This window comes from Melanotaenia boesemani, chromosome 12 (genome assembly GCF_017639745.1).
Source record: "Melanotaenia boesemani isolate fMelBoe1 chromosome 12, fMelBoe1.pri, whole genome shotgun sequence".
Taxonomy (NCBI): domain Eukaryota; kingdom Metazoa; phylum Chordata; class Actinopteri; order Atheriniformes; family Melanotaeniidae; genus Melanotaenia; species Melanotaenia boesemani.
The window spans coordinates 18,577,759-18,602,398 of record NC_055693.1 but is presented as its reverse complement, the minus strand read 5'-3'; the positions used below and the strand labels follow the sequence as shown (position 1 = coordinate 18,602,398).

The 24,640-nt window shown below is 37.3% G+C and overlaps 2 protein-coding genes across 7 annotated transcripts; both read left to right on the top strand.

The window, feature by feature from the left end:
- Nucleotides 1–1,711: 1,711 nt before the first annotated feature.
- ttc21b (tetratricopeptide repeat domain 21B) lies at nucleotides 1,712–17,474 on the top strand. Of its 2 annotated transcripts, none has more exons than XM_042002585.1 (29): nucleotides 1,712–1,879; nucleotides 2,259–2,388; nucleotides 2,484–2,594; nucleotides 2,742–2,908; nucleotides 3,044–3,166; nucleotides 4,792–4,949; nucleotides 5,770–5,854; nucleotides 5,977–6,075; nucleotides 7,309–7,504; nucleotides 7,598–7,692; nucleotides 8,017–8,217; nucleotides 8,432–8,561; nucleotides 8,664–8,821; nucleotides 10,176–10,400; nucleotides 10,508–10,746; nucleotides 11,301–11,373; nucleotides 13,259–13,369; nucleotides 13,451–13,589; nucleotides 14,077–14,183; nucleotides 14,388–14,576; nucleotides 14,818–14,928; nucleotides 15,046–15,127; nucleotides 15,235–15,385; nucleotides 15,471–15,632; nucleotides 15,737–15,932; nucleotides 16,064–16,288; nucleotides 16,439–16,559; nucleotides 16,645–16,712; nucleotides 16,797–17,474. In XM_042002585.1, exons 1-29 carry the CDS (start codon nucleotides 1,856–1,858, stop codon nucleotides 16,872–16,874), a joined length of 3,954 nt encoding a protein of 1,317 aa, XP_041858519.1. In that variant the 5' UTR covers nucleotides 1,712–1,855; the 3' UTR covers nucleotides 16,875–17,474. The 2 variants fall into 2 exon arrangements, with proteins under 2 accessions (XP_041858519.1, XP_041858520.1); XM_042002586.1 differs by having other exon boundaries at nucleotides 1,712–1,883.
- Nucleotides 17,475–17,674: 200 nt separating this feature from the next.
- On the top strand, nucleotides 17,675–24,160 carry galnt3 (UDP-N-acetyl-alpha-D-galactosamine:polypeptide N-acetylgalactosaminyltransferase 3 (GalNAc-T3)). 5 transcript variants are annotated; one of them, XM_042002737.1, is made up of 13 exons: nucleotides 17,675–17,844; nucleotides 18,326–18,614; nucleotides 18,834–19,373; nucleotides 19,987–20,159; nucleotides 20,564–20,713; nucleotides 20,879–21,113; nucleotides 21,196–21,313; nucleotides 21,435–21,635; nucleotides 22,697–22,828; nucleotides 23,055–23,156; nucleotides 23,253–23,405; nucleotides 23,499–23,646; nucleotides 23,746–24,160. In XM_042002737.1, exons 3-12 carry the CDS (start codon nucleotides 18,877–18,879, stop codon nucleotides 23,610–23,612), a joined length of 1,875 nt encoding a protein of 624 aa, XP_041858671.1. In that variant the 5' UTR covers nucleotides 17,675–17,844; nucleotides 18,326–18,614; nucleotides 18,834–18,876; the 3' UTR covers nucleotides 23,613–23,646; nucleotides 23,746–24,160. The 5 variants fall into 5 exon arrangements, with proteins under 5 accessions (XP_041858671.1, XP_041858670.1, XP_041858666.1 ...); XM_042002736.1 differs by having other exon boundaries at nucleotides 18,837–19,373; nucleotides 23,499–24,160; XM_042002732.1 differs by having other exon boundaries at nucleotides 23,499–24,160.
- The last annotated feature ends 480 nt before the right edge of the window (nucleotides 24,161–24,640 follow it).

Below are 24,640 nucleotides of genomic sequence, written 5' to 3'. Positions count from 1 at the left end.
CATACTTTGAAAGTGCAACAACACATGCAGTATTTATTACACTTTGCTAAGTACAACACCTCTATTGTCAAGTTTAACTCTGTACTATGATCACTTCTTGTAAATAAAAATCATTTCAATGGGACCGATATAATTATAGGCAGATAACAAATAAAGTATTAATAAATTAATTTGTTTACTGAGTCTGTTTATTTTAAAGAATATCTTCCAATAATAGATTCAAAATTACAATCAAACTTATTTTCTACAATACCAAACATTTGCCATTACTGCACATACTGTACACATCAATATCAAACTGATTTACTCTTCTATTGATGTTTCTACAGGGAGTAATGATTATGTGCCAGAGTTGGTGCTAAACAGTATCTGACAAGGCATGGAAAGGTCTCTCTTCCAACAGTTACACCATGACTCAACACTGTAGACATCATACTTAACAGTCAATTCATGGTGTTGTGTAACACTGGGCCACCAGTTATCACTGGCTGATATAGATATGTTTCCACTCTGCATGGTTAATAAGAACAGATGTGTTATTGGGTGATATAATGAGCAAATAATAACGCTGACATAAGATAAAAAATAATATAGTTTAAATGGAACCTAACTACAAGGAGATAAGGTATTAGTGTTATCTTAATTAGTATATCTACTTTTGTAGCCCTGGCAAACAGATGGCCAGCCTTACAAACAGCCTGCCACATCAATACAACCTGTGTGAAAGTGCAATCTAAACTACTGAGCTTGCTCACTTTATTTTCATATATTCATAGTAGGTTATACTTATTTTGACCTTTGTTGTGCATTTTTAAATGCCATGAGAAATTAATCACATAAATTTACTCCATATATTAAAGTGCTTTTTTCAGCCTCACCAGAGTTACTACATTTTAGAAAAAGAAATTATACTTTTAATTCCAATCCCTGGCTGTTTGTTTCCTAACATTACATAAGGCCACTTCCCATGATTTCATGTATTACAAACACAATGAAATTCATACTTTAAAAGCCTCTCCACAATGCTTACATTTAATTAAATTAACATCTTGTTTCATAGGCTACAATACAGGAATAGGGGTAAACTTTGGTGTGTAATGACATTATTACTATTTGAACTTATGACAAAGTAATAATGTTACTATAATATGTTTTGTATTACAGATGTTTTACTTAACCAAGCCCCCCTTTTTTAAAGTTATCTATTTATGACTATGCCTGCTCTACTACTCTGTCATTTGCTCAACAAGCCAGTATACCTATAGTTTAAATGTTAGGTTTTCTATTTTTTCAATGTTATTAATTGTGGCAGTACTACTAATTAGAGTAACAGAGTTGCTTAGTAACAATAGTTCACTACTAAAAGCAGTATCGGTAAGAAAAGTTTACTACTCACAATTTCTTTTAAGCACGCTTGCGCCATCTACAGATGTAAAAGGAAATTTGTCTTTGTTCACTTTGAAAATTTTTCCTGAGCTTTGTTTTTCAGGGTTCATATTTCGTTGGAAGCCTTGTTGTGTTTACTAAAACAGTGACTAAAACTATTTCATATATTACTTATTAAAAGCATAATTCTTATAAACTATGCTAAACAAAAATTCATGTAAAAAAAAAGAAGGTTTAAACAGTATCTGGAGAGGAAGTCGGACCTGAAAGTCAAACATTGGGGAAAATATATTTTTTCAAGCCACTGTTCCTAAGTTACCAAGCAACGCTTAACCAGTAAATGCAAGATGGCGAAAATACAACGGAAATTACAGTAATATATACATATAATGAAACATTTAGACAGGGAATATAACTACTTACTATATCAACACCCCTTAGTGTCAGCACCTAAAGCGTGTCAACCAAGATGGAGGATGAAGACACAACGCTGGTAGGTGAATACAACTGACGAATACAGCACCCGGGGATTCAGATGAAAACGAGGAAAGCTAATAATACAACAAGAGGGCAAATTGTTGGTAACGAAGAATACATCTGATTAGTAAACGAGTGGTAGGTTTGTAGGTTACGTCCTTCAAAAAAGATATAACAGTCAAACGTAACAAGTGATGATTACGACAACGAATTACTTAGTGCAAAAGTAATAACTAGGATTAGCTAACATATGGTACCGTGCCAGGCATTGTATTAAGTCTTTTTTTAAATTTTTATTCTGTAACTGTAAAATGACTTGTTTGGTTATGTGTTTAAGCTTTTTATATTGTAGTCTGTACTCTCTTCTAAAGCAAATACATAATATTTCCCCGCAGGCTTTGATAAAGTTCTACTGTTATGAGAAGTTCTTCAGTCACGCTGTAAACGCTGCATCTGCTGCTCAAAAGAAATACAGCAATGATCCAGTTTACAGTTTTTTCCACGCATACGGAACTCTTATGCAAGGTGAGCTTTAAAAAGTGATACAAACGTCAATTTTGATAAATAAGTGTTCCCTTTCTTTCTGTTATATGTGCATGCCTGTAATTATTTCTCTTCAGATCAAATTGAAGAAGCCACAGCAGAGCTGAACACAATACGAGATGATCGAGAGTTGTCTCTGTGCACATTAATGGCTCTTGTCTATGCAGAGAAAAGAAAGCCAACCCCAGGTAAGCGTTCATAGTCTTATTATGTCATCAATGCTTTAGTGTACTGTTTTAAAGAACTGGATATACGTATTGCATTTGTTGCAGTTTTATGCACATGATAATGACAATACAGGAATCTTATGTTTCCTCTTTTATGTCTGTCTGTAGACAGAGAAATTATTCAGGAACTTGATGCTAAGGTCAAAGAAGATCGTAAAAGTGCACCTCCCAAGAGTCTGTACCATGCTGGGACCTTCCTCTGGCTATTGGGGCGGAATGATAAAGCAAGGGAGTACACAGAAAGAATGATCAAACTCTCCAATGGCTCTAGAGAGGTGATGATTTTATTTGCCCCATATAACAATATGGAAATGCATCAGTATCAGTATTGGAAAGTATTGTACATGTGTACATTTATAAAAAATATATGTTTGCACTTTTGTAGAATGTGTGTTGATATTTCTTGTTAGGGAATCATTTTAAAAGCCTGGATAGATGTTACATCTGGGAAAGACGCCTACACCAGGAAGGCTGGAAAATACTTTGATGAAGGATTGAAAGAAAGAGCTGATGTTTTTGCCCTGATGGGAAAGGTGAGATGGGAAATGCCAGTCCTTATTGAATTGTCTTCCTGAGCCACAGCTCCAAATATTACAAAGCTACAATACTTCATGGTTTGCACACATCTCGCCAATAGCTCCTATATCTTTTAATGACTTAATCCTTGTTTTGAATGCATTTGTTGCCCTGGCTACCCCTGTAATTTTAATGTTAGGTTAACTTTATCTACCATGCAAACTTGGCTCTTAAAGATTTGGGATATTACTTAAGATTTAAATAAAAACAAATCCATTGTTTGCTAATAATTTAAACCACACATAAGTAAAGAAATAGCACAAAGAAAACATGTTGAATTCATAACTGCAGTAGGTTTTTGCATTTTGAAAACATATAATTATGTTGAATTTAATGCCAGCACTACCTTTCAAGAAGTTGGGACAGTGGCATGTTTACCACCATGTTGCATCTCCTTTTCTGGCCAACATGGCAGCATGAACACAAATGAGACATTACACAATACCTAACAATATCAAAACACACTTTAAAACAATATTAAAACAAAGAACATTCACCAGGCCAAAGCATATCATACAGCAAAGCACCTGCACTATCTATACAGATAGTTTTTCTTTTTACAAGCATTTTGTAGTACCTTGGTTAGCCAAGACAATTTTTTATATCTATAACTTTAATTAGTGATTATAAGTGGGTAATTTCTATCATATAATGATTTAAATATATAAATAAATTTATTGTATGCCATGTCTGTTTCCCTATAAACATCATCCCAATCTTGTACCATCAAGTCATCTTTTAGTGCATTGATAGCATCTTCAGTACGCAATCACTTTTCGATGGTTGTTTTACATGCTTTTTTTCTATTCTTACCCTCATTAATTCCATAATGAATGTTGAAAAAAACAAACATAGGTAAATGGTCACTGATGTCACTCATCAGTGTACCACTCACCATACTGTGTTCGATTACGTTTGTAAAGATGTTGTCTATCGGTGTTGCACAATGTGTTGTTATTCTTGTGGGTCTTGTGATTTTGGAGAACAGGGTTAAACTAAACATTGTATTTAGGAATTCATCAGTCTGTTTATGTATCTTTGACTTTGTGAGGTCTATGTTAAAGTCTCCACAAACAAATACATCCCTTTGACCCGTTCTTGCATACACCGTTTCCATACATTTTCTAAATGCTTCTTTCTCCTGTTTTTCATTATAATTTCAATTGTCAAACATTCCATCAACTCATCTACAGCTGATGTCATGTTGACCACCATTTTACTTTTCAGTTTACTGTCCACATACAATGCTACCCCCCCCCCAATTTAAAATTTTCTGTTCTGTGTGTATATCTCATATCCATATAACTTCAAATTTCACTCTTTTTCGTCATGTATCCACGTCTCTGATATAGCTATAATGTGGAATGGCGTCTTAAATTGATTTTAGAAGTTGTTAATATTTTCAAAGTTAGCATAAAGACTCCTGCTGTTAATATGAATCTTTTAAAGATGATGTTACATTTTAAAATTCTCTTGGACCATAAATTAATTTATTATTCCATCAGAACATTTTTCTTGTTTTTGGTTTGATATGTATTTTATTATGTGCATGCCATACTTATTGATGTTTCTTTTGTCTTAGGCACACTACTATGAATACCGTCAGAACTACTCTGGAGCATTAGAGATGGTTAACCAAGTCATAGTGAGTTGCCCGGGTTTCTTACCTGCTCTCATTAAGAAGATGAAACTTTTGCTAAGCCTTCAAGACTGGGACCAAACCATAGATGCAGCACACAGGTACTTAAATGGTGCTCCTGAGGTCTCTTCCATGTTGTGTAAAGATCTTTGATCTTTCTCTGTGCAATCTTATCTAAACTTGCTTCTTTGGACCCAAAAAATGTTAAAAGCATAAAAATAACAAATATATAACAAACCTTTAACCTACTCTTCTGCTTTATTGCAAGTTGTGCAGGTTCTTCCTTTGGAAATCAAAGAGCGGTGGTCATCTTGGTCCAGTTAAAGGGCTAATGGCAACTGGTCTTTGAAAGAATAGGGGCACATCACCCCTGCAAAACAGACCGGTAGGAATAGGCGCAGGAATTAGAATTGAGTAAATTCCTCTGGTAACACGAAAAAGTGCTAAACATTTGTAATTAGCATCAGAGATATAAAAAGAAAAACAACCCAGCATTTGAGTGCAAATGAAACACTGACGTGATGTTTTCAGTGCACAATGACTGAGCTATTGTGCTTGCCCTTCTGGACCAAAGCCAGTGCTTCACAGAATGGTCTTTGAACCAAGCTGTAGCAATAACCTACAAATTCTGTAGTTTAGGTTTGAACAGAAAGAAGAGCTTTTACTAAGGCTGCAGAAAGTTCAGGCTGCCATGTTGCCCTCTCTCTGATCTTGTGAAATGGATTGAGGCCAAGCAGCAAACAGTATTCCTTACATCCTTTGGCTGCCTTCACAGTTCCTTTTAGTTTTAATATTATTTGTCTGGAGCTCACCACAGTGCTGCAGGAGTATCAGATATTCTATTGCTACCAATAAAAGAAATACTAGCTTATTAACTGTAGGAGATGGACTTTGTTCACACTATCTTGTATCATATTTCAGGCTTTTACAGAAAGATAAAAATAACCTGGAAGCACTACGAATGTTAGCTCTGCATTCTTTATGTCGAGACGGTGATATAACTGAGGTAAAGTTTACACATTATTTACATTTTCACTTTTCAACTTCATCAATCAAAATGAAGTTGTTAATGGAGTAGAGGGAATGTGCTCCTCAGCTCACAAACTGTTTTCTATCCTCCACTGACAGGCAGTGAAGCAGCTTTCAAACCTCATCAGCAGCTTAGAGATGCTGGAACCACACAACCCAGAGCTGTTCTACCGAATGTCTCTCGCCTTTACCCGCGTTGTAAGACCATTTTCCAGTATTCTGTCCTAATTCTTAATGCTACTGCTGTCATTCATTCATTCATTCATTCATTCATTTCATGGTTTACATAATTACAACTGTTAAATCTTTTTTGTACACTACAAATGAAAATGAGCATGAAGAAGCTAAACTTATAATACCTGCCTCTTTCTGTACATACCTTTCCATTTGGTACCAAAAGTTGCACTATACTATACACATGAGAAAAGAAAATAAACAACATTAAAATTCATCCATTCCAACATTTTCTTAAACAGAAGAATCCTTATACAAGTCTTTAAGTTATCATTTTCAGAATTCCATAATTTAACACCTGCAACAGAAATACACATTAGTTTTAAAGTTAACCAACTGAACCTGGGTTTAAAGTCCAACCAGTGTCTGCCCTCCTCATCTTCTAATCCAAACAAGTTCTCTAAATCTTCTGGACAAATAATTATTTTTTACACATCATTGTTAAAGTTTGAAGCTCAGCCAGTCCCTTATTTTCAATAAACCAAACAAAATAAAAAGCCTGTTGGTATTTTCTCTGACCTACTTTTTAAATCATCATTTTCTTCATCAGACGAGATTCTATTTGTTTTCCATTCCTTGCTTGCAAATTTAGATGTTTTTTATAATATACTTCTGTCATATATGAATTTTTTTTGTAATATTACTTTTTGTTTAATAAAATGTTGGAACTATTAAAATGTATTGTTATTATAGTGTTGTTAATCAGATAAACATGTTTAAACATAATGCCAACCATACTGACCCCAAGGCTAGACATAAAGTAAAATCACTAAATAGGGATAGTTAAAACAAGTTCTCAGTTGCTCTTGTGCAGGACCAAATTACTTCTGGGTGTATTATTTATTATTTTATTAATACTATGAGACAACAATAACTTTGTGTTAAGAAGTTTTGGAAATTAAATATTCCTAGCTATTTGATTACTGCAAAACATTCAGCAAATAATGTTGCAGTTTCTCCCTAGAAATTGCTCTGCAGAATAAAATGATACGCAATGAAAAATAATGCAAATTAATTTTTGGGGGGAAAAAAAACAAAAACAATTAGATTTAGCAAATGAAAAGGTATCTAAAGTAGAGCTTTAGGATTTGTGACCTTGCATCAACTTCTGTGGAATTACCCTGTTACTTGTCAGGTGTTTTTAACTTGCACAGAATTACAGTCCTTTTTTTGTGCTGTATTTTTCTTGTGTTACAGTGCGGACGCAATGAAAAGGTGATTGAGCAGACATTCAGAATGGTGGAAAGAGCCTTCTCTGTGGCATCAGATGAACCAGATTTAGCTACAGAGTTGGGCTACCAGATGCTGCTTCGGGGCAGAATCAAGGAGGCTATGAAGTGGTACAAGACTGCTATTACCAACAGGGAAAAGGCTAGCGTTGCGGCTTTGACTGGTAACAAGTTTGCATGATACTTTGGGCCCAAAATGAATATTTGAAATTTTTCTTCAAACACATTTTTTTCTCATCATTTCTGTCATTATCCAGGTATAGCTCATTGCCAGCTGATGGAGGGGCAGCTTGAAGAGGCAGAAGAACAGTTGGAATTTTTTGCTGAGATTCAACAATCCATTGGGAAAGGGGTAATTTATTTCATACGACTGTGTTTGAAAAGAGAAGATTATCATAATTTCAAACTATTAATGAAGTCATATAACAAAATTAGCTGCTACAGCTAACCTGCAGTTTTCTACTTTTCAGCTATTCTTCTGTAACGATTTTGTTTTCCTCTCAGTCGTCCTTTTGATTTAGCATAAAATAATCCCGCAAAGTTTTCATTTCTGTTGATTTTTCTTAACCCCTTTCATTTTACAAAATAATTTTAGCTTTTTTCTGTAATTTGATTTATTTGTTTTTATGTATGATTTCTATCTTATTTATTTATTAGTTTATTGTCTTTATTTTAGGAACTTTTGTATCTAAGGGCGGTGTTGGCAGTGAAAAAACGCCGGTCACAGGAAGAGGTGACCAACCTGCTGAATGAAGCTGTGGATGCACACTTCTCTTCACTTCAGGGTCTGCCTCTCGGAGTCGAGTATCTAGAGAAAATGAACCCTGACTTCCTGTTGGATGTTGTCAAAGAGTATCTTGCTCTGTGTCCCTCTAAGGTACAGCTAGAAGAAACATAAGGGATAATATCTTTTTGCATTTCAAATGTTCATGTAAATCCAGGGGGCTTGAATTTGGGGAGTACAAGACAGCCTTAGGGTTTAGTCTTTTTTTGGACTGATTTCTCACTAGTTAAACTCTCTTGTTTTAAGAATGTCTTAAGCAATTTAGGACTCTTTGTAGTAAATAACGTTTTTATTGGTCTCCTCTAAGGCCCCTGCTCCTGGACAACCTCCTGCTCCTCAGCTTCAGCACTGTGCCACATTGTTGGATACCGTGGTTAAAATCGTGCCAGGTCTCCTTCATGCTGTCTTCCTGTTAGCCAAAGTTAGATATCAGTCTGGTGAGTACTGCAGTAAACTATGTTTTATGTTATTAGTATTTATTTCTTTTTATTACTTGTTCCCATGGTATTTTACATTGCATTGCTGTTGTATTTATGTAGGGGACATTGATGCTGCTCAGAACAGTCTACAGCACTGCCTGGACCAGTGTCCATCTCATGCAGAAGCTCATCTGCTAATGGCCCAGATCCATCTGCTGCAGGGTAACGTGATGCTGTGCACCCAGTCTCTTGAACTCTGTCTCAGCCATAACTTTGAGGTAAAATCACAGTCAGTGTTACAATATTATTGGGTCCTAAGTCTATAAAAGGAAATGTGTTTTTATGTTGTAATTTTAATCCACTGCAAAATGTGCAAATACTTTCCAAAGTTAATTTCTACACAGTGGTAATACATGGGTGGACCTGTATTTTGTGATTCATACATTTATTTTGTTCTTTTCTTGGAGGGGCCGGGAGGGTTGTTTTTATAACTATTCAAATTAGTTGAGTCTTCCATTACTGCTGGATGCAGCATATTTATCTGTCCTTTTTCTCCCTGTCACAAACACACACTCAAGTTACATCGACCCCTCTCCTTCCACTAAACCCTTGCATGATCATGTGCAAAAGAAAGCCTACACTGTTGCCAGCTGAGCACTTTTAATGCAGCATTAAATGTCAGTTTAGACTCTCTAAGCAAGTTTTTTTTTCAAGAGAGCATCTACTAGAGAGCAAAGCATCATTGCTCAGCTAGGTCTCACTATATGCAGATTAAAGGAAATGTTTATACTTTTGCATTTACCTGAAGGAAATACAGGTGCATTTCTAAGAAAGTGGCAACCAGTTTTGTCAAGTAGATGTTGCAGCAGACATGACCATGACCAAAAACAAGCAATATGGCAGTTGTCAAGGAAGCATATGTCAGTGAAATTGAACAGATTAGGGCATCCTGTCAGTTTGTTCATGATGTGTCAAGTAAATATGAATAGAAATATGAAAGTTTATATGAAATGCACAAAAAGAAGCCGGTTGGTACATAGGTTTTTCATTATATTTCTGCCTTGACTGTTACAGAATGAAAACTGCAGATCTTAATAGCTTTATTCTCTGTATCTTTAATAAGCACAGATGGGTTTACACAGTTATGCAACGTCAGAAATTTATTACCATCATATGTTGAATAACATTATATATATATATCATCTATTTAAATGTTTATCAAACCTCACATCTGAAAGATATTAATGCATAATAATAATAAGGTTGAGGTCAGTGAGACATCAAATCAGGATTTTGAAGAAACATTGTAGATTTGCCACTGACATCCTCTTATTTCCCTCTGCAGCTGACTTTGTGTGACACAAGCTGCCTGTTTATTTACTTGCAGTTAGACAGTAACATCTAATTACAATTAATCAACATTCAAGTGAAAGTGCATGGTAATATCAGGGGCAAACTGCAGTGAAAAATAAAGGTCTGTTTGATCAACAAGAGCTCTTGTCTGAAATCTTGTAGTAAATCATATTTTTGGCTTGAATTAGAAATTATGTGAGAGATCTATCCACATGATTTGGCTCATATTGATGCAGGGATTGCTGGTCCACACAGATCATGTTTTATTGTTCATTCCAGATTCGAGACCACCCATTGTACCACCTAATTAAAGCTCAGGCTAAGAAGAAAATGGGTGAGCTTGCAGAGGCTATTCAGACACTGCAGATGGCTATGAATCTTCCAGGTGTCCGTAGAGCTGGATCATCGTCCAAGTCTAAGCACAAGAAGACAGAATTGAACTCTGCCGACTGTGTATCCATCTTTTTGGACTTAGCTGAAGCTCTGTGGCTCAGTGGAAAACAGGTAAAATAGTCTTATAATTTTAGCAGTAATAAGACGATTGGTGTTCACATAAATGTTTGACTTTAAAGGAACAAGTTATAAGTAGATGAATGGGTTTTGTATTTTAGCATGAAGCAGCAAAGGTGATGCAGGATGCCATCAATGAGTTCTCTGGAACCCCTGAGGAGCTACGTGTCACTATTGCTAATGCAGACCTGGCCCTGTTGCGGGGTGACATGGAGCTGGCGCTGAGTATGCTGAGAAACATCACCCCAGATCAGCCTTATTACATCCAAGCTAAAGAGAAAATGGCAGACATATATCTAAAGCACAGAAGAGAAAAACGGCTATATGCAAGCTGTTACAGGTAAGCAATACTTTTGGAGTCAAATTATAAAAAATGCATTTAAATCTAAGAAGATTGCTGAAATATGAAAATTTACATTGTTTCTGAAATTAACAAAAAATTCTGAAGGCAATGACATACGTGACTAAGATGAAACTAACTCAAGACTACATGCTGAATGTAGATTGAATAAAAAAATAGATTGAGGGTATGTGTGCAGATGAAAAAAAATGACTATACTTATTTGTATTTTTGACTTACTAAAGTAAGACTGACCAACAGACCACTGCAGAGACATGTATACATGGTAATATATCTTGTATCTCTACAAGAGGCGTTCAGTCATGGAATAACTGCAGTGAAAATATGAAAACATTAATATTTTGTTATGATTTATTATGGTTGGATATTATTACGATTGTGTATTATAGTTTGTGATGTACTTAATATTGAGATGAAATGTTTCAATATATAAATTATTATGGACAAAAGGGTTAGGACCAGATAAGTATTTAACTTACTCCGATACCCTTTTTGAACTTAAAAAGCGTCATATGTGATACGATCTTTTTCAGAGAAATGGTGGAGAAGTTGCCCAGCCCTCACACATATCTCTTACTCGGGGATGCCTACATGAACATTCAGGAGGTACATAAAAATGTGATTAAGCTTTCTTATTGTATATTTTCTGTTTGCTGCTAAATGTAATTAGCTGCTGTTACATAGTACGTGTACAGTCTTTTGCAATTAGAAATTTTCTAATGCTGTAGCTATGTTAAGCTATGTTAGGAAGTAATGTACAAAACACTGCTCAGATAGAACTGATGAGGAAAAATAAAACATTATATATATATATATATATATATATATATATATATATATATATATATATATATGTGTGTGTGTGTGTGTGTGTGTGTGTGTGTGTGTGTAATAATATAGTATAGAAGAAGTAACACCAGTGTCAAGCGTTAATCTAAGTCAACATCATAATTTGATAACACTTTCATATCTATGCTCTTTATATTAATTTAAAGGAACCCTGCATTTTTTCACATTTCTTTTCCAAATGTACTTTTTTGGATTTATATACCAAAACCATTCTCTTCAAAAACACCTTACAGTCAAAAGCATTGACTTGAGCTGCAGAACTGATAAATTGGACTTTAAAATCTGATGTTTTTAACAATCACTGTTACACAAACAGAATAAACTAAGCTTATATAATTAGCCATTTCACAGACTGGGTCCAAAACAATGGTGGGATTATATGTATTTAAGTACTTAAAATAATGTGCTTAACCTTGCTTGTACTTTTCACTTGAGTACATTTTGTTTGATGTTCTAAAGCCTATAATTTTGTCTCATTAAAACCAAGTATCTCCAAATGTCTGGATTTAACATTTTTCTTATAAGTTCAGGGATAAACTCTTCCTTTATATCTTGCCTTGACACAAATTCTACCTGTCAAGACCAAATAAACTAGTTAAAACACCTCCTGGATTATATGGATAATACATCATCACAAAGCATAAAACATAATTGTTTTTGGTGCTTACAAATAGTACTTTTTTTTTAAACTGTGTGGTTCTTACAAGACAGCAACTCAATATATAAAATTATCAAAAAGGGGAAGAAAAAGATGCAGAGCTGTAGATTTAACCTTCCAACAGTACATAAAGGAGTTGCTCAACCTTAAACACCAGGAGCATTAAAATCCAACCAACCGTAACCAACAGTTCAGCAGTAATACGAGTCCACAAACACTGGCAGGGACCATTTTTCTGCACTGTGAGTACACTTAATATTCATACTGTATGCATTTTGCTGATAAGTCTTACATACTTTAGAAAGGTGTTGAATGCAGGTATTTGACTTCTACTGGGGTTGTGGAACACTACTTGCCTTCTTTAACAAAAAATCTGAATATTGCTTCTAACACTGGTTAAAATGTTCATTATGCTCACTACATCTGAAGTAAGCAAATGTGCTTCCACTATAGACAGAATGTTTTTGTTACAATAATAATATATTTTATAAATCAACAGCTTTTAGGGGATAATTTGCCATCCCATCCATCTACACATAAGACAAATATCTGCTGGACCATAGCGTGAGGCAAGAACACAAACAGCAAAAATCCTCTGTTAAATTCAGGTGGAACAACAAACAAAGAGTCCAATCACAAAGGTCATCAATAAGTGTTTACAGTGGAAAAGGACAGAATGTAGCCAAAGCTAAGTGGCAGGGGGAGTCGTGAGTTTCATATAAATCACTGAATCAAAGACCATGAGATACTGTCTTTTACAGAAGTTCATAGATCGTAATAGACATTCCTGTTGAAACATAGTTAGGTTGTGACGATAAGTAACACGATGTCATTCAGGGCCAAAGGATTTTTTTCTAACCATCGACCATTATCACAAATTATACAACAGCCCTGAAGTTGTTTACAGCATTTTGCAGCTAATATTTACACATACCTGAAACCAGCAACAAACTGTGATGCAACTAAACCTGTGTTTATCGTTAGCCTGAGAAAGCCATTGAGGTTTACGAGCAGGCTCTGAAGAAAAACCCCAAAGATGGAGCTTTAGCCAGTAAGATTGGAAAAGCCCTTGTCAAGACTCACAACTACGTTAAGGTTTGTGTTTACTCATTTAAAGATTAAACACACAATAAATAAACTTGATGTGTTGATGCAAGACTGATGTTACCGTTACAGGCGATTAATTACTATGAAGCAGCCCTGAAGAGTGAGCAACAGAACTTCCTGCGTTATGACCTGGCTGAGCTTCTGATGAAGATGAAGCAATACGAGCGCTGTGAGAGAGTCCTGCAGGAAGCTCTGGCTCATGAACCAGGTACTTGAGAAGTCCCAATATTTCATCAACTGTGATTAGAATTTCCTCACAGACATGATAACACAAGCAACGCTGTGATATAAGCAACATGGTGCAAAGATGGAAATTATTGTTTGCAGATATTGATGACTAAACTGCTTGAATTTGTACACAAAATAAGCAGAACTTTGTTTTTGAAAGAGTATTTATAGATTTTTGTGGGGCAGGAAGATCATTAATATCATATCCATATTGGAGTCAGAATCCATCCCTCAGTTTATCCAAGAAATGATTAAGCATTTGACCACTTTGGGGCGCTGCAGTAAACATTCCCATAGTGGACCACAATATTATATTGCTTCAACCATGCCTTATACACGATCACATCTTGTTGTCATGGTGACTGTGGCCTCCTGAACTGCTTGGCTCCCGAATTCTTCTTTAAAGCTAAATTTGTTTCTTGTGTTGGTGTGCTTCTAATCCCCCCACCCCCCTCCCTCCCATTCAGTGAATGAACTTCCTGCACTCTCAGATGATTGTCGTTATCTGGTCCTGTTGGCAAAGATCCAAACTAAAGTTGAGAAGAATGACGAAGCTTTACTTTCTCTACAAAGAGTGAGTGGATCTAGTTTTTTTTTCTCATTTTGTAAAAAATATTTTTAATTAGTTATTTCTGAGCACCACTTGCTGCTTACAAGACAATGATTATTTGTGATTATTGACACATTTACAGGTACCTGCCTTCTTTTATTATCTACACTGACAACTGTTAATGTTTGTTCCATTTCCATAATAATGAAGTGTGTTTGCTGTTTATAGGCCCGAGATGTGCAGGCTAAGGTGCTGAAGCGCATGCAGTTGGAGCAGCCTGATGCTGTCCCCACACAGAAGCAACTTGCTGCTGAGATCTGCGCTGAGATTGCCAAACACTACACAGCTCAGAGGGGCTATGAGAGAGCAGTCAAATTCTACAAAGAAGCTCTTGTGTATTGTGAGACAGATCGCAAGGTCAGTGCAGCTGAATCAAATCCGTTGTACTTACTGCAGCTGTGCGTAACAAGCATGGGTATCTTTTTTCAGTTGTGTGTCTGTTTTGTTGTTTTATTTTTTCCTTTTTGTTTTTTATTATATATGATCTCATTTGTTCATAGTTTGATTTTAGCAAACGGTTTGATTTATCTGCTCAACAATATTATACAAAGAATGTTGACATGCATTTAATTTGGATGAATGCACTCCCTGTTCTTAGGTGATGCTGGAGTTGGCACGGTTGTACCTTACTCTAGACGACGTTGATGCATGCCAGGAGCAGTGCAGTATAATTTTGAAGAATGACCAGTTTAACGAGGATGCAGCTCTGGTTTGTTCTGTTCCTATGCCACCTCTGTTGCAGTCACTACCTTTATTATCCCATATATATATATATATATATATATATATATATATAAACTTGATTCTCTTGTATGTTTTTCCTTAGATGATGGCAGACATTATGTTTAGGAAACAGGACTATGAACAGGCAGTTTTCCATTTTCAGCAACTCTTGGAGCGCAAACCAGGTGCAGCCTGTTTCTTTTTTTTCTATTTCACTGCTGAATGTACATTCAGATTAATTATTTGACAGTCACCAAAAGAAAACATAATAAATGACACCTGTTGTTTTTAGACAACTATCCAACTCTGTCACGTCTCATTGACTTGTTGAGGAGAGCTGGTAAGTTGGAAGAAGTCCCCAGATTTCTTGATATGGCTGAAAAACATTCTTCTAGGACGAAATTTGACCCCGGCTTTAACTACTGCAAAGGCCTTTATCTGTGGTAAGTTGAAAGGTTTATCTTTCCAAGATTATATTCTCTGATTGTTCTTTCAAGTCTTGTCAATAATCCTGTGCTAACTGCTCAGGTACACAGGCGAACCAAATGATGCTCTTCGACACTTTAATAAGGCTCGGAAAGACAATGACTGGGGTCAAAATGCTGTGTATAACATGATTGAAATCTACCTCAACCCTGACAATGACACGATTGGAGGAGAAGTGTTTGAGAATTTGGATGGGGAAATTGGGTAAGTGGACTTTATAACCAGAGCTTTTAACACAGTTAAAATAGAAATGATACAGAATGCTTTCCTCTGTTTTAAACAGTTTTCCAAACTTTGTCTCTCCTCAGCAACTCCACAGAGAAGCAGGAGTCCGAGCAGCTTGCTGTTAGAACAGCCGAGAAGCTGCTGAAGGAGATTAAGCCTCAGACGCTGGGCGGGCATGTACAGCTACGCATTCTGGAGAACTACTGCTTGCTTTCAACTAAACAGAAGGCCAATATAGAGAAAGCCCTTAGTGTTTTCACAGAGGTTGCAAACAATGAGGTCAGTAAACGTCAGATGGTGAAGACGAGTTACATCACTCCCTCTTGTGTAAATAAACCCGCACTAAGAATTTTGTGGTTTGATGTTTGTAGATTTGTCTTGTCTCATCAGAATTCTTTGGTTCAATTCAGACAGACCACGTACCGGCGCTGCTGGCCATGGCAACGGCTTACATGATGCTCAAACAAACTCCTCGAGCCAGGAACCAGCTTAAACGCATTGCTAAGATGAACTGGAACATTGCTGACGCTGATGAGTTTGAGAAGAGCTGGCTGCTTCTGGCAGACATATACATCCATTCAGGGAAGTTTGACATGGCCGGGGACCTTTTAAAGAGATGCCTCAATCATAACAAGGTCAGCCTAAAAAATATTGTCACTAATTAAACACCATTGCTGCATCTTACTTCACATATGCACAATTTATCTTCATTTTAAAAGTTTGTGTTTCTAGTGAGCTCAGAAACCAGCCTTAACTTCTGTGTGTAACTGCACTTCTTTTCCCAGTCATGCTGCAAAGCTTATGAATATCAGGGATACATCATGGAAAAAGAACAGGCTTTCCGTGATGCAGCACTCAACTATGAACTGGCTTGGAAATATGGAAATCGGACTAACCCAGCAATTGGTATGTCAAGCAAAATCAGATGTCCAGTCTATTTAAATATGGATCAAGAGAATTATGTTTCTAATAATGTCTGCTTTTCCTTTAGGATACAAGCTTGCTTTTAACTACTTAAAAGCAAAGAGGCATGTTGATGCCATAGATGTGTGTCATAAGGTGAGATATCTGTAAATGGATCCTTTCTATTTAATATCTGTAATCTGGTTTTATGCTCTAAATCTGCTGTATTTCAATCCACAGGTTCTTGCTGCTCATCCAAATTATCCAAAAATGAGAAAGGAAATCCTGGACAAAGCTCGAGCTGCCTTGAGATCTTAGTGTTGACTTGTGTGTGCCTCCGTGTGTGCATGCGAGAGAAAAAGAGAAATGGATATAAAAGCAACATTTATGTAATAAAATGAGTTCACTTTGAGCAAATCGGCTTTTGTTTAGACTTTGCTGTCAAGTTTAAAATAGGCAGTTATTTGTCTTATTTCTTTGGGAAGAACCTCAAATGCATTGCTATGATCATTTTTCTGAGCATATTAAAAGCTGGTTGCTGGCAATCCAAAGAGAAAACACAAGTCCAAATAGGATAACCTCATTAATAGTCTACTTATCGAGAGTGTGTTAACTTAGAGGAGTGATTTGATTTGGTGATTATAGAAAAAGTGGTTGCGGTTTGCCACTATTGCCTCTAGTCATTTATGTGTCTTTCTTTGTATTCAGGCATGTGCACAACTGAAGCTTACAGATATAAAACAAATATAAAAATGTTTTTGCAAAAAAACAAATGAGAACCACATCGGGAAATCTTAAGAACGTTTAACATGTATTTATTCAAATGTGTTTATTTTATGTTAAACATTTTGAATGTGTAGAGAATTGTCTTGTTTGCATTCTTTTTCATTTTTAAATAAAGTTATTTAGATAGGCCTATATGATGGTGATTATTTGGTCTTTTTTTTTTTCATGTCGACATCACTTATTAAGATTGAGCACACTATATTGATACCGCTTGTCTATACAGTTATACAGTTAGTAACGTGACTGGAATGACATATAGGACACACTAACCACTTTATTGGACATCATAAACTGGCTGCTCGCCCTGGGTAGGAAGCTGTGGGAGTCTCGGTCCCTACAGATGGAGTCACTGTGCAAGTCAGAGGCAGAGAGGCTTCAAACTGGGCACCAGCGCAGACTCCCTGTGGTGGAAATCCACGTCTCCACTCCTGCAAATATCCAACTCTTTGTTAGCGACATCCGTAAGAAATTTCAAGGATTAGACAGGCCGAAGAGAGCGGGGGTGAGCGCCAGCTTTTAAAACTTTAATCGATGAATGATTGTTCGCATCCACGATGAGAGGACTCGGAACTCCCCCCATTTCTGATATGTCACCATATTTGTTGGACCATGTGCGTTTTCGGGTTAATAGCACTGTCCTTGTTCAAGTTTAAGCTCTGTGTGCATATGGTGTTTTCACAGAGGCTTGATTTGACGCGGTGGGGTATATCGCGTTCTTCCATCATTTGTAACCCAGCAACTGTCCCAGTGAATGACCAGTTAAACAAATCCTATTATTGACACCGTTACTGACTCTGCAACTCCAAAGAGAGCAGTCACCAACATTCTTCAGGTCGGATAACTCATAACTCATTCGTAGCCCGTTTATCAAGTTTCATGATACGTTGTTAGAGGAGTGGTTTGGTTTAGATGGTTATAGAAAAAGTTGTCGCGGTTTGCCGCTATCGCTTCAAGTCATTTATGCATCTTTCTTTGTATTCCAGGTATGGATTCTATTACTTTGACACGCAGTTCTCGGTGCGCAAGCGCACTAGTTCGTCACCGCCTTCTACCTGAGAGGAGCACACCTGGATCCAACGACGCGGAAGTTTTGTGAAGCCCGACAACAGAGCGAATCTTTTTTTTTTTTTTTTTTTTTTTTGTCTCCTCGATTAGTTTCATTGGACCAGCAGTAACAAACGGGTGATCTCCAGTTAAAGCAGGATGTCATTCGTTGGATTTTTTGTAAATCATTTACAGGATTGCCAACTTTAACCCGTGGATCGGCTCATGGTATGTTTTTTAGGGAGTCCAGAGCTTGGTGTTTTTTTGTTTTTGTTTAGTTTAGTTTTAACCTTACTGATTGGAGCAGAAATACAGTGTAGTTGTAGTGATAAGGCAATGTATCAAAAATGTTGTCCATATACATTTTTAATATCTCTGAATTTGACTAAATAATATTATTGGTTCATTACCATCAAGCATTTGACTATATCTATTTATTTATTACAGCAGAATCTCAGTTTAAAGCCTTCCTGCTCTCCTTTAAAGAACAATGACAGCTCTTCGCAGAGTCCTCCGAAGGCGGCTGCACCCACTTAAACTGGCTGTAGTGGCCCTTGTCTTTGTTACATTTGTGTTCTTCATACAATGGGAAGTGGGAACCCAAAGCCAACAGGAGGACCCATGGCTAAAGGAGATGGCAGTGAAGCGGGACGTCATGCTGGGGATGATGATGGGAGCTGTCAATAACTTCAGAGATGCAATGCCAAAGATGCAGATCAAAGCCCCTGTACGGCAGCAGGATAAACCAGACGGTGCATCCTGCCTGCCAGGTCACTACACTGCTGCTGAGCTCAGGCCAGCTTTGGAGAGGCCACCCCAGAACCCTCTTGCTCCCGGAGCTGCTGGGAAACCTTTCCACACCGACTCCCTGAGCCCCGAAGACCAGAAGGAGAAGGAAAGGGGTGAAGAAAAACACTGTTTTAACCTGTATGCAAGTGATCGCATCTCTTTAAGCAGGGACCTGGGTGCAGACACAAGACCACCAGAGTATGTCAGCATGTACAGTCTTTATGCATTTGATAAACCTGTATAAAATAATTCATGTTTATTGCATTGCATGCTCAAAGTGTGAAAAAGAAAAAGATCATGCTGTTGTAGGTGAACAAAAAAATTGTAATTACTCTTTTATATTATAAACATTCATCCAGAGCACAACTTGGAGTTGCATTGTAAAAAATACATACATTATCATAATGTAGATTTGGTAATGTGACATGACCCAATCACATTTTCTTTTGAAACAGAAGAAAATGTAAAACGTAACTGCAGAGATGATTGCTTAGACTTTGTTTCAGCATGCCTGCCCAGTTACTGTTGGCTAAATTCAAAGAGAGGCAGTTTGCTACGTCCAAGTACGCAGAGGTCCAAGTACATGTCACTTTGTAGTCAGTACACAGCACAGACATAATGCTTGTTCACCACCTACGAAATCTCTCCCACTCCAACAGGGCAGGTATTTCAAAGGTTGCCACACATGCAGTATAACAGTTGAAATAGACTCCCCACAGGGGAAAGCCTGCAGACGCAATAACCAGATTACCGTGTCACTCAGAAACTGTTCAGGATAGTCAGATCTTTGTTTTCTCTGTCCTTGATGCAGATGTATCGAGCAGACCTTCAAGCGATGCCCCCCCTTGCCGACCACCAGTGTCATAATTGTGTTTCACAATGAGGCTTGGAGCACTCTGCTGAGGACAGTGTACAGCGTCCTCCACACCTCCCCTGCCATTCTCCTCAAGGAGATCATCCTGGTGGACGATGCCAGTGTGGATGGTAAAAAAAAAAAAAAAAAAAAAAAACTCAATGGGGCCCTTCAGGAGTGCTCTGCTTACTGCTGGGTATAGTTTCAGGCAGCATACTGGGTGGGCAGCTCTGAGAGGAGCTCCCTTCTTCTGTGGCCTGTGATGTGGGTAACAACAGGAAGCAAAGGGCTTCTAGTGAATACTTTCCAGAAAGGAATTAGCAGTGGTTAGGCTAAGAAATGAGTTATTTCTTGTAAATAGGCCCAATGTAGGAAGAACTCTGCCTGTTTGAGTTGTATGAATATAATCTATTTAGCACCATTAAGCATTCATGGGGTTTTTCTTAATTCTTTTTATTTTGCATTGAAGAAATGAATCAGTTATTATTCATTTGATCTCTAACACTGTCTGTTTAATATTCCATATTGCTTTCAGATGTATTGAAGGATGAGCTGGATGAGTATTTAAAGCAGCTGAACATCGTGCGAGTTGTCCGCCAGCGAGAAAGGAAAGGGCTCATAACTGCTCGGCTGCTTGGTGCCTCCGTGGCCACCGGTGACACACTCACCTTTCTCGACGCCCATTGTTAGTCATACTACTCGCATTACTCACACATTTAAGTCATTTCACAAACCCTTACACACCCATAACTCTGGCAAACAAAGTTTGCTCTATTTAAAAATCAAGGTGTATGTCATATAGTTATTATTAAAATTGCAGTTATAATGAAATGTTTGCATGTATTAACAGGTGAATGCTTTAACGGATGGCTGGAGCCTCTGCTGGCAAGGATAGCTGAGAACTACACTGCAGTAGTTAGCCCTGATATAACCACTATTGATCTGAATACATTTGAGTTAATGAAACCATCCCCATATGGCCAGAATCACAATCGAGGCAACTTTGACTGGGGACTTTCTTTTGGTTGGGAGAGTCTACCAGATCACGAGAAACAGAGGAGGAAAGATGAAACATATGCCATCAAGTAAGCAAACCTTGTTCATCAGTATAGAATCTACACTGTGTAAATCTTTACAAACCTGCAACTGAATTTATCCAACTTACAGGACTCCCACATTTGCCGGTGGGCTCTTCTCCATCTCTAAAGAATATTTCTACCACATCGGCAGCTATGATGAAGAAATGGAAATCTGGGGTGGGGAGAATATTGAAATGTCATTTAGGGTAAGACTTCCCTGATCTGTCATTCTCTACAGCAGTCTTCTTATTTACCACTGAGCCTTTCACCTTTAGCTGCATGGGTCATGTTGTGCGTCTGTTTCTGCTGACTCACATTCACATGCAGGTGTGGCAGTGTGGTGGACAGCTGGAGATCATCCCCTGCTCCATAGTCGGTCATGTGTTCCGTACTAAAAGTCCCCACACCTTTCCGAAGGGTACACAAGTGATTGCTCGCAATCAGGTACGACTGGCTGAAGTCTGGATGGACGACTACAAGGAGATCTTCTACCGTCGTAACCAGCAAGCTGCACAAATTGCAAAAGATGTAAGTCCTTGCTCTGAATATAATATGCCTCTTAAATCCTTCCAATTGACTTTATACCTTATTTTGAAGAAGCAGCAATTTGCACTCAGGCATTGTCTTTCATTTCTACTACACATGGCTGTAAATAAGTATTCTCAAGACCAGTTATTATCTCCCCGCTTAAGGCAAGTTTGAGCAAATCCAACTCCTGCCGCTGAATTGCTTACAACAAGCATTAAGTCTGATTACGAGTTACTTAACATGTTCAGCATGAACACATACACTCTCCAGTGAAATATGTAATTATTATAAATCTCTATGTGTGAATCCTTTTTAAAAATGAAACACTGTCTTCAAAGTGTGCAGACATAAATCAGCTATTAGAGGATGAAAGCTGTTAACTGACAAAGAAAAGCCCTTAAGGAAGTCAGACCTGGTAAATGACTGTCTCTCAGCATTTGCCAACATGTGGTCTCATAGGAGCCATAAACAATTTCCTCAGGGCTATACCTCACAGAAAAGGCCGGTGCTGTCCTGCTGATTTCAAACAGACATGCCGACGTCCACAGCTTCACAGAATCCAACTGTTGGGCAGAATTTGACACATTACTAGATACTCTCATTTAAGAGCATGAGGAGCCTGCAAATCTTTCTTAATGTACAGTTACCCTTTAATTAGAAAGAATCAGTGATCCAGTGCTTTCTATAGTTAATTAAACAAATGAGTTGTTAGAGCACTGGTAACATAATGAAAATGAAAATCCAAACAGTATTCTACAGAAAACTGAGACAGGCATATCTCAATTACATTTAGACTGAAATATTTGAAAAACTACTTGAAGGATTGTCTTAAAACTGAGTTAATCCTTTCCCTGAGTGCTGATTGACCTGCTTCCTTTAAGTACATCCACAAAAGAGATTTTAAATGTCAAGATTTGTGTTTTCCTGGATACATAAAACTGAAAAGAAAAAAATAATAAGTTCTGGATATTTTCAAGATCTCTCTGAAAATGTTTGTCTCATGTAAAATAGGGAAATCTTATCTCAGTTTTTATTGCTTTATTGTGTTATTGTTGTACCAGAAAACTTTTGGAGACATCTCCAAACGCACGGACCTCCGAGCACGGCTGCAGTGCAAAACCTTCTCTTGGTATTTAAAGAACATTTATCCAGAAATCTTCATGCCAGATCTCAACCCACTCCGCTTTGGCTCAGTAAGATCACACACCCCACCACCAATGATCCCCCTTTCCAAACCTCACAGCCATGTCTAGCCACTGTGGGTTTCCACTTATGATCTCCAGAGGGTACAAAGCAGTTCCAGTTTAACACCACTAAAGCACTTCAGAGGCTAAAGTTGTTTGAACAGCTTGTGCTGGATGTTAGTTTTTCATTTTGTTTCCTCTCACTGCTCTCTCTTTCCCTTCTTTTTTTCTGCAGGTGAAAAATGTGGGCAAAGACTCGTGTCTGGATGCTGGAGAGAACAATGAGGGCGGGAAAGAGCTGATTATGTACCCATGTCATGGACTAGGAGGAAACCAGGTCAGGAAGAAAATGTACCTTCCATCTCTTTTGATAAAACTGCATGATTCACCTCTAACCACACTGATGGCAAATTTAATGTTTCCTGTGCACTAGTATTTTGAGTACTCCACACGTCATGAGATTAGACACAACATTCAGAAGGAGCTGTGTTTGCATGGGGCACAGGAGGCTGTGAAACTGGAGGACTGCCAGTACAAAGGCAGGAACACATTTGTAGGAGCAGAACAAAGATGGGAGCTGAAGGATGTGAGTTTGGTCTTTTGCATTTCCTGTGTGCCAGTTTGTAATCTTTTTTAGTAAAGTAATAGTTTTATTTATTTATTTTTTTTCTTTATATAGAACCAGTTACTCTACTTCCCAGGACGGAACACGTGTCTGACTGCCCGTCATGAGCATCCCTCTTTGGCTCATTGCAACCCATCAGACAGATACCAGCAGTGGTTCTTCTTTTGAGAGTGAAATACACCACTTTGCAAATAGCTACTTTGTATGCATGGGCATACTAGGACACAAGTATTCTATAATGTATGCAGGTTTTTTTTTTAGAGTCATGATTACATTGAGTTTTAATTTATTTTTTATATAGAGAAACTGAATTGCTGCTGCTGGAAAGTCAGGACTTTGGAAGAGACCATCATGTGCCATTCCTACAAGTAAACATCCAGTTCTTGCAACAGTGAAGATGCACCATGTGGACTAGTGCCTCTTTCATGTTTCAGATGTGTTCACTCCTCCAGGTCTTTGCAACAATAACAGGCAGCATTTGGTATTTTAAGCTGGGATATGTTCCACAGGATTATGAACATTTTAAACAAGATATTTATGCAGGTAACAGAAAAATCCCAAGTGTGATGCACCAAAGAGACAGACAGAGAAAACTTGAAACACACAAGAGTGATGTTGCTTTGTCCCTTTAAAGGTAATTTCCTGTAATACAAGATGTCTTATTTGGAACATCATACAGTGCCTAGGGTATAGTTTCATTTTTATTTTCTTTAAAAGAAAAATTTTCTAGGTGTGAAAGTGGTTGGAAGTTGGTGGTGGTCTGGAAATTTTAGGTTTAATTTAATTTAGTCTTCAACAGTTGATATACACCAATTAATTCCTGATGTATTCTTTCTTCTTTTTTTCTTTTCATCTTGAAGCATTTTCAGTACAAAGATTAAGTAAGAATGAAGGCTGATTGAATGCCAGTTTGGGTCAGTATATTAAGTTGATAAAAAGTGAGTTGGGTCTTAAACAGTAACTGTGTACAAACACAACTGCATTGTTTAAGGATGAGTCTCTCCTAAAATGCCTTAATTGCAGCAACATATTTAAGTATTATTTAAAGGTTTATGCTTTGGTGTTTTTAAAAGGTTTAAAAAAGATTGCAAATAAGAAACTTTATTTGCTCAGCATGAAACTCTTTGTTTAGACATCTAAACAGAGGTCCATACACTCATTTCTGGTGCAGGCACTAGGGTTTAGATGGCTGTGAA

Bases quoted from the DNA above. Each gene is read 5' to 3' on its own strand.
- galnt3 (XM_042002736.1), top strand. From the start codon at position 18,877: ATGACAGCTCTTCGCAGAGTCCTCCGAAGGCGGCTGCACCCACTTAAA. The intron at 22,829-23,054 runs GTAAGATCACAC...TTTTTTCTGCAG, and splicing joins ACCCACTCCGCTTTGGCTCA to GTGAAAAATGTGGGCAAAGA. The intron at 23,406-23,498 runs GTGAGTTTGGTC...TTCTTTATATAG, and splicing joins AAAGATGGGAGCTGAAGGAT to AACCAGTTACTCTACTTCCC.
- ttc21b (XM_042002585.1), top strand. From the start codon at position 1,856: ATGGAGGATGAAGACACAACGCTG. The intron at 10,747-11,300 runs GTAAGCAATACT...GATCTTTTTCAG, and splicing joins CTATATGCAAGCTGTTACAG to AGAAATGGTGGAGAAGTTGC. The intron at 14,577-14,817 runs GTCAGTGCAGCT...CCCTGTTCTTAG, and splicing joins ATTGTGAGACAGATCGCAAG to GTGATGCTGGAGTTGGCACG.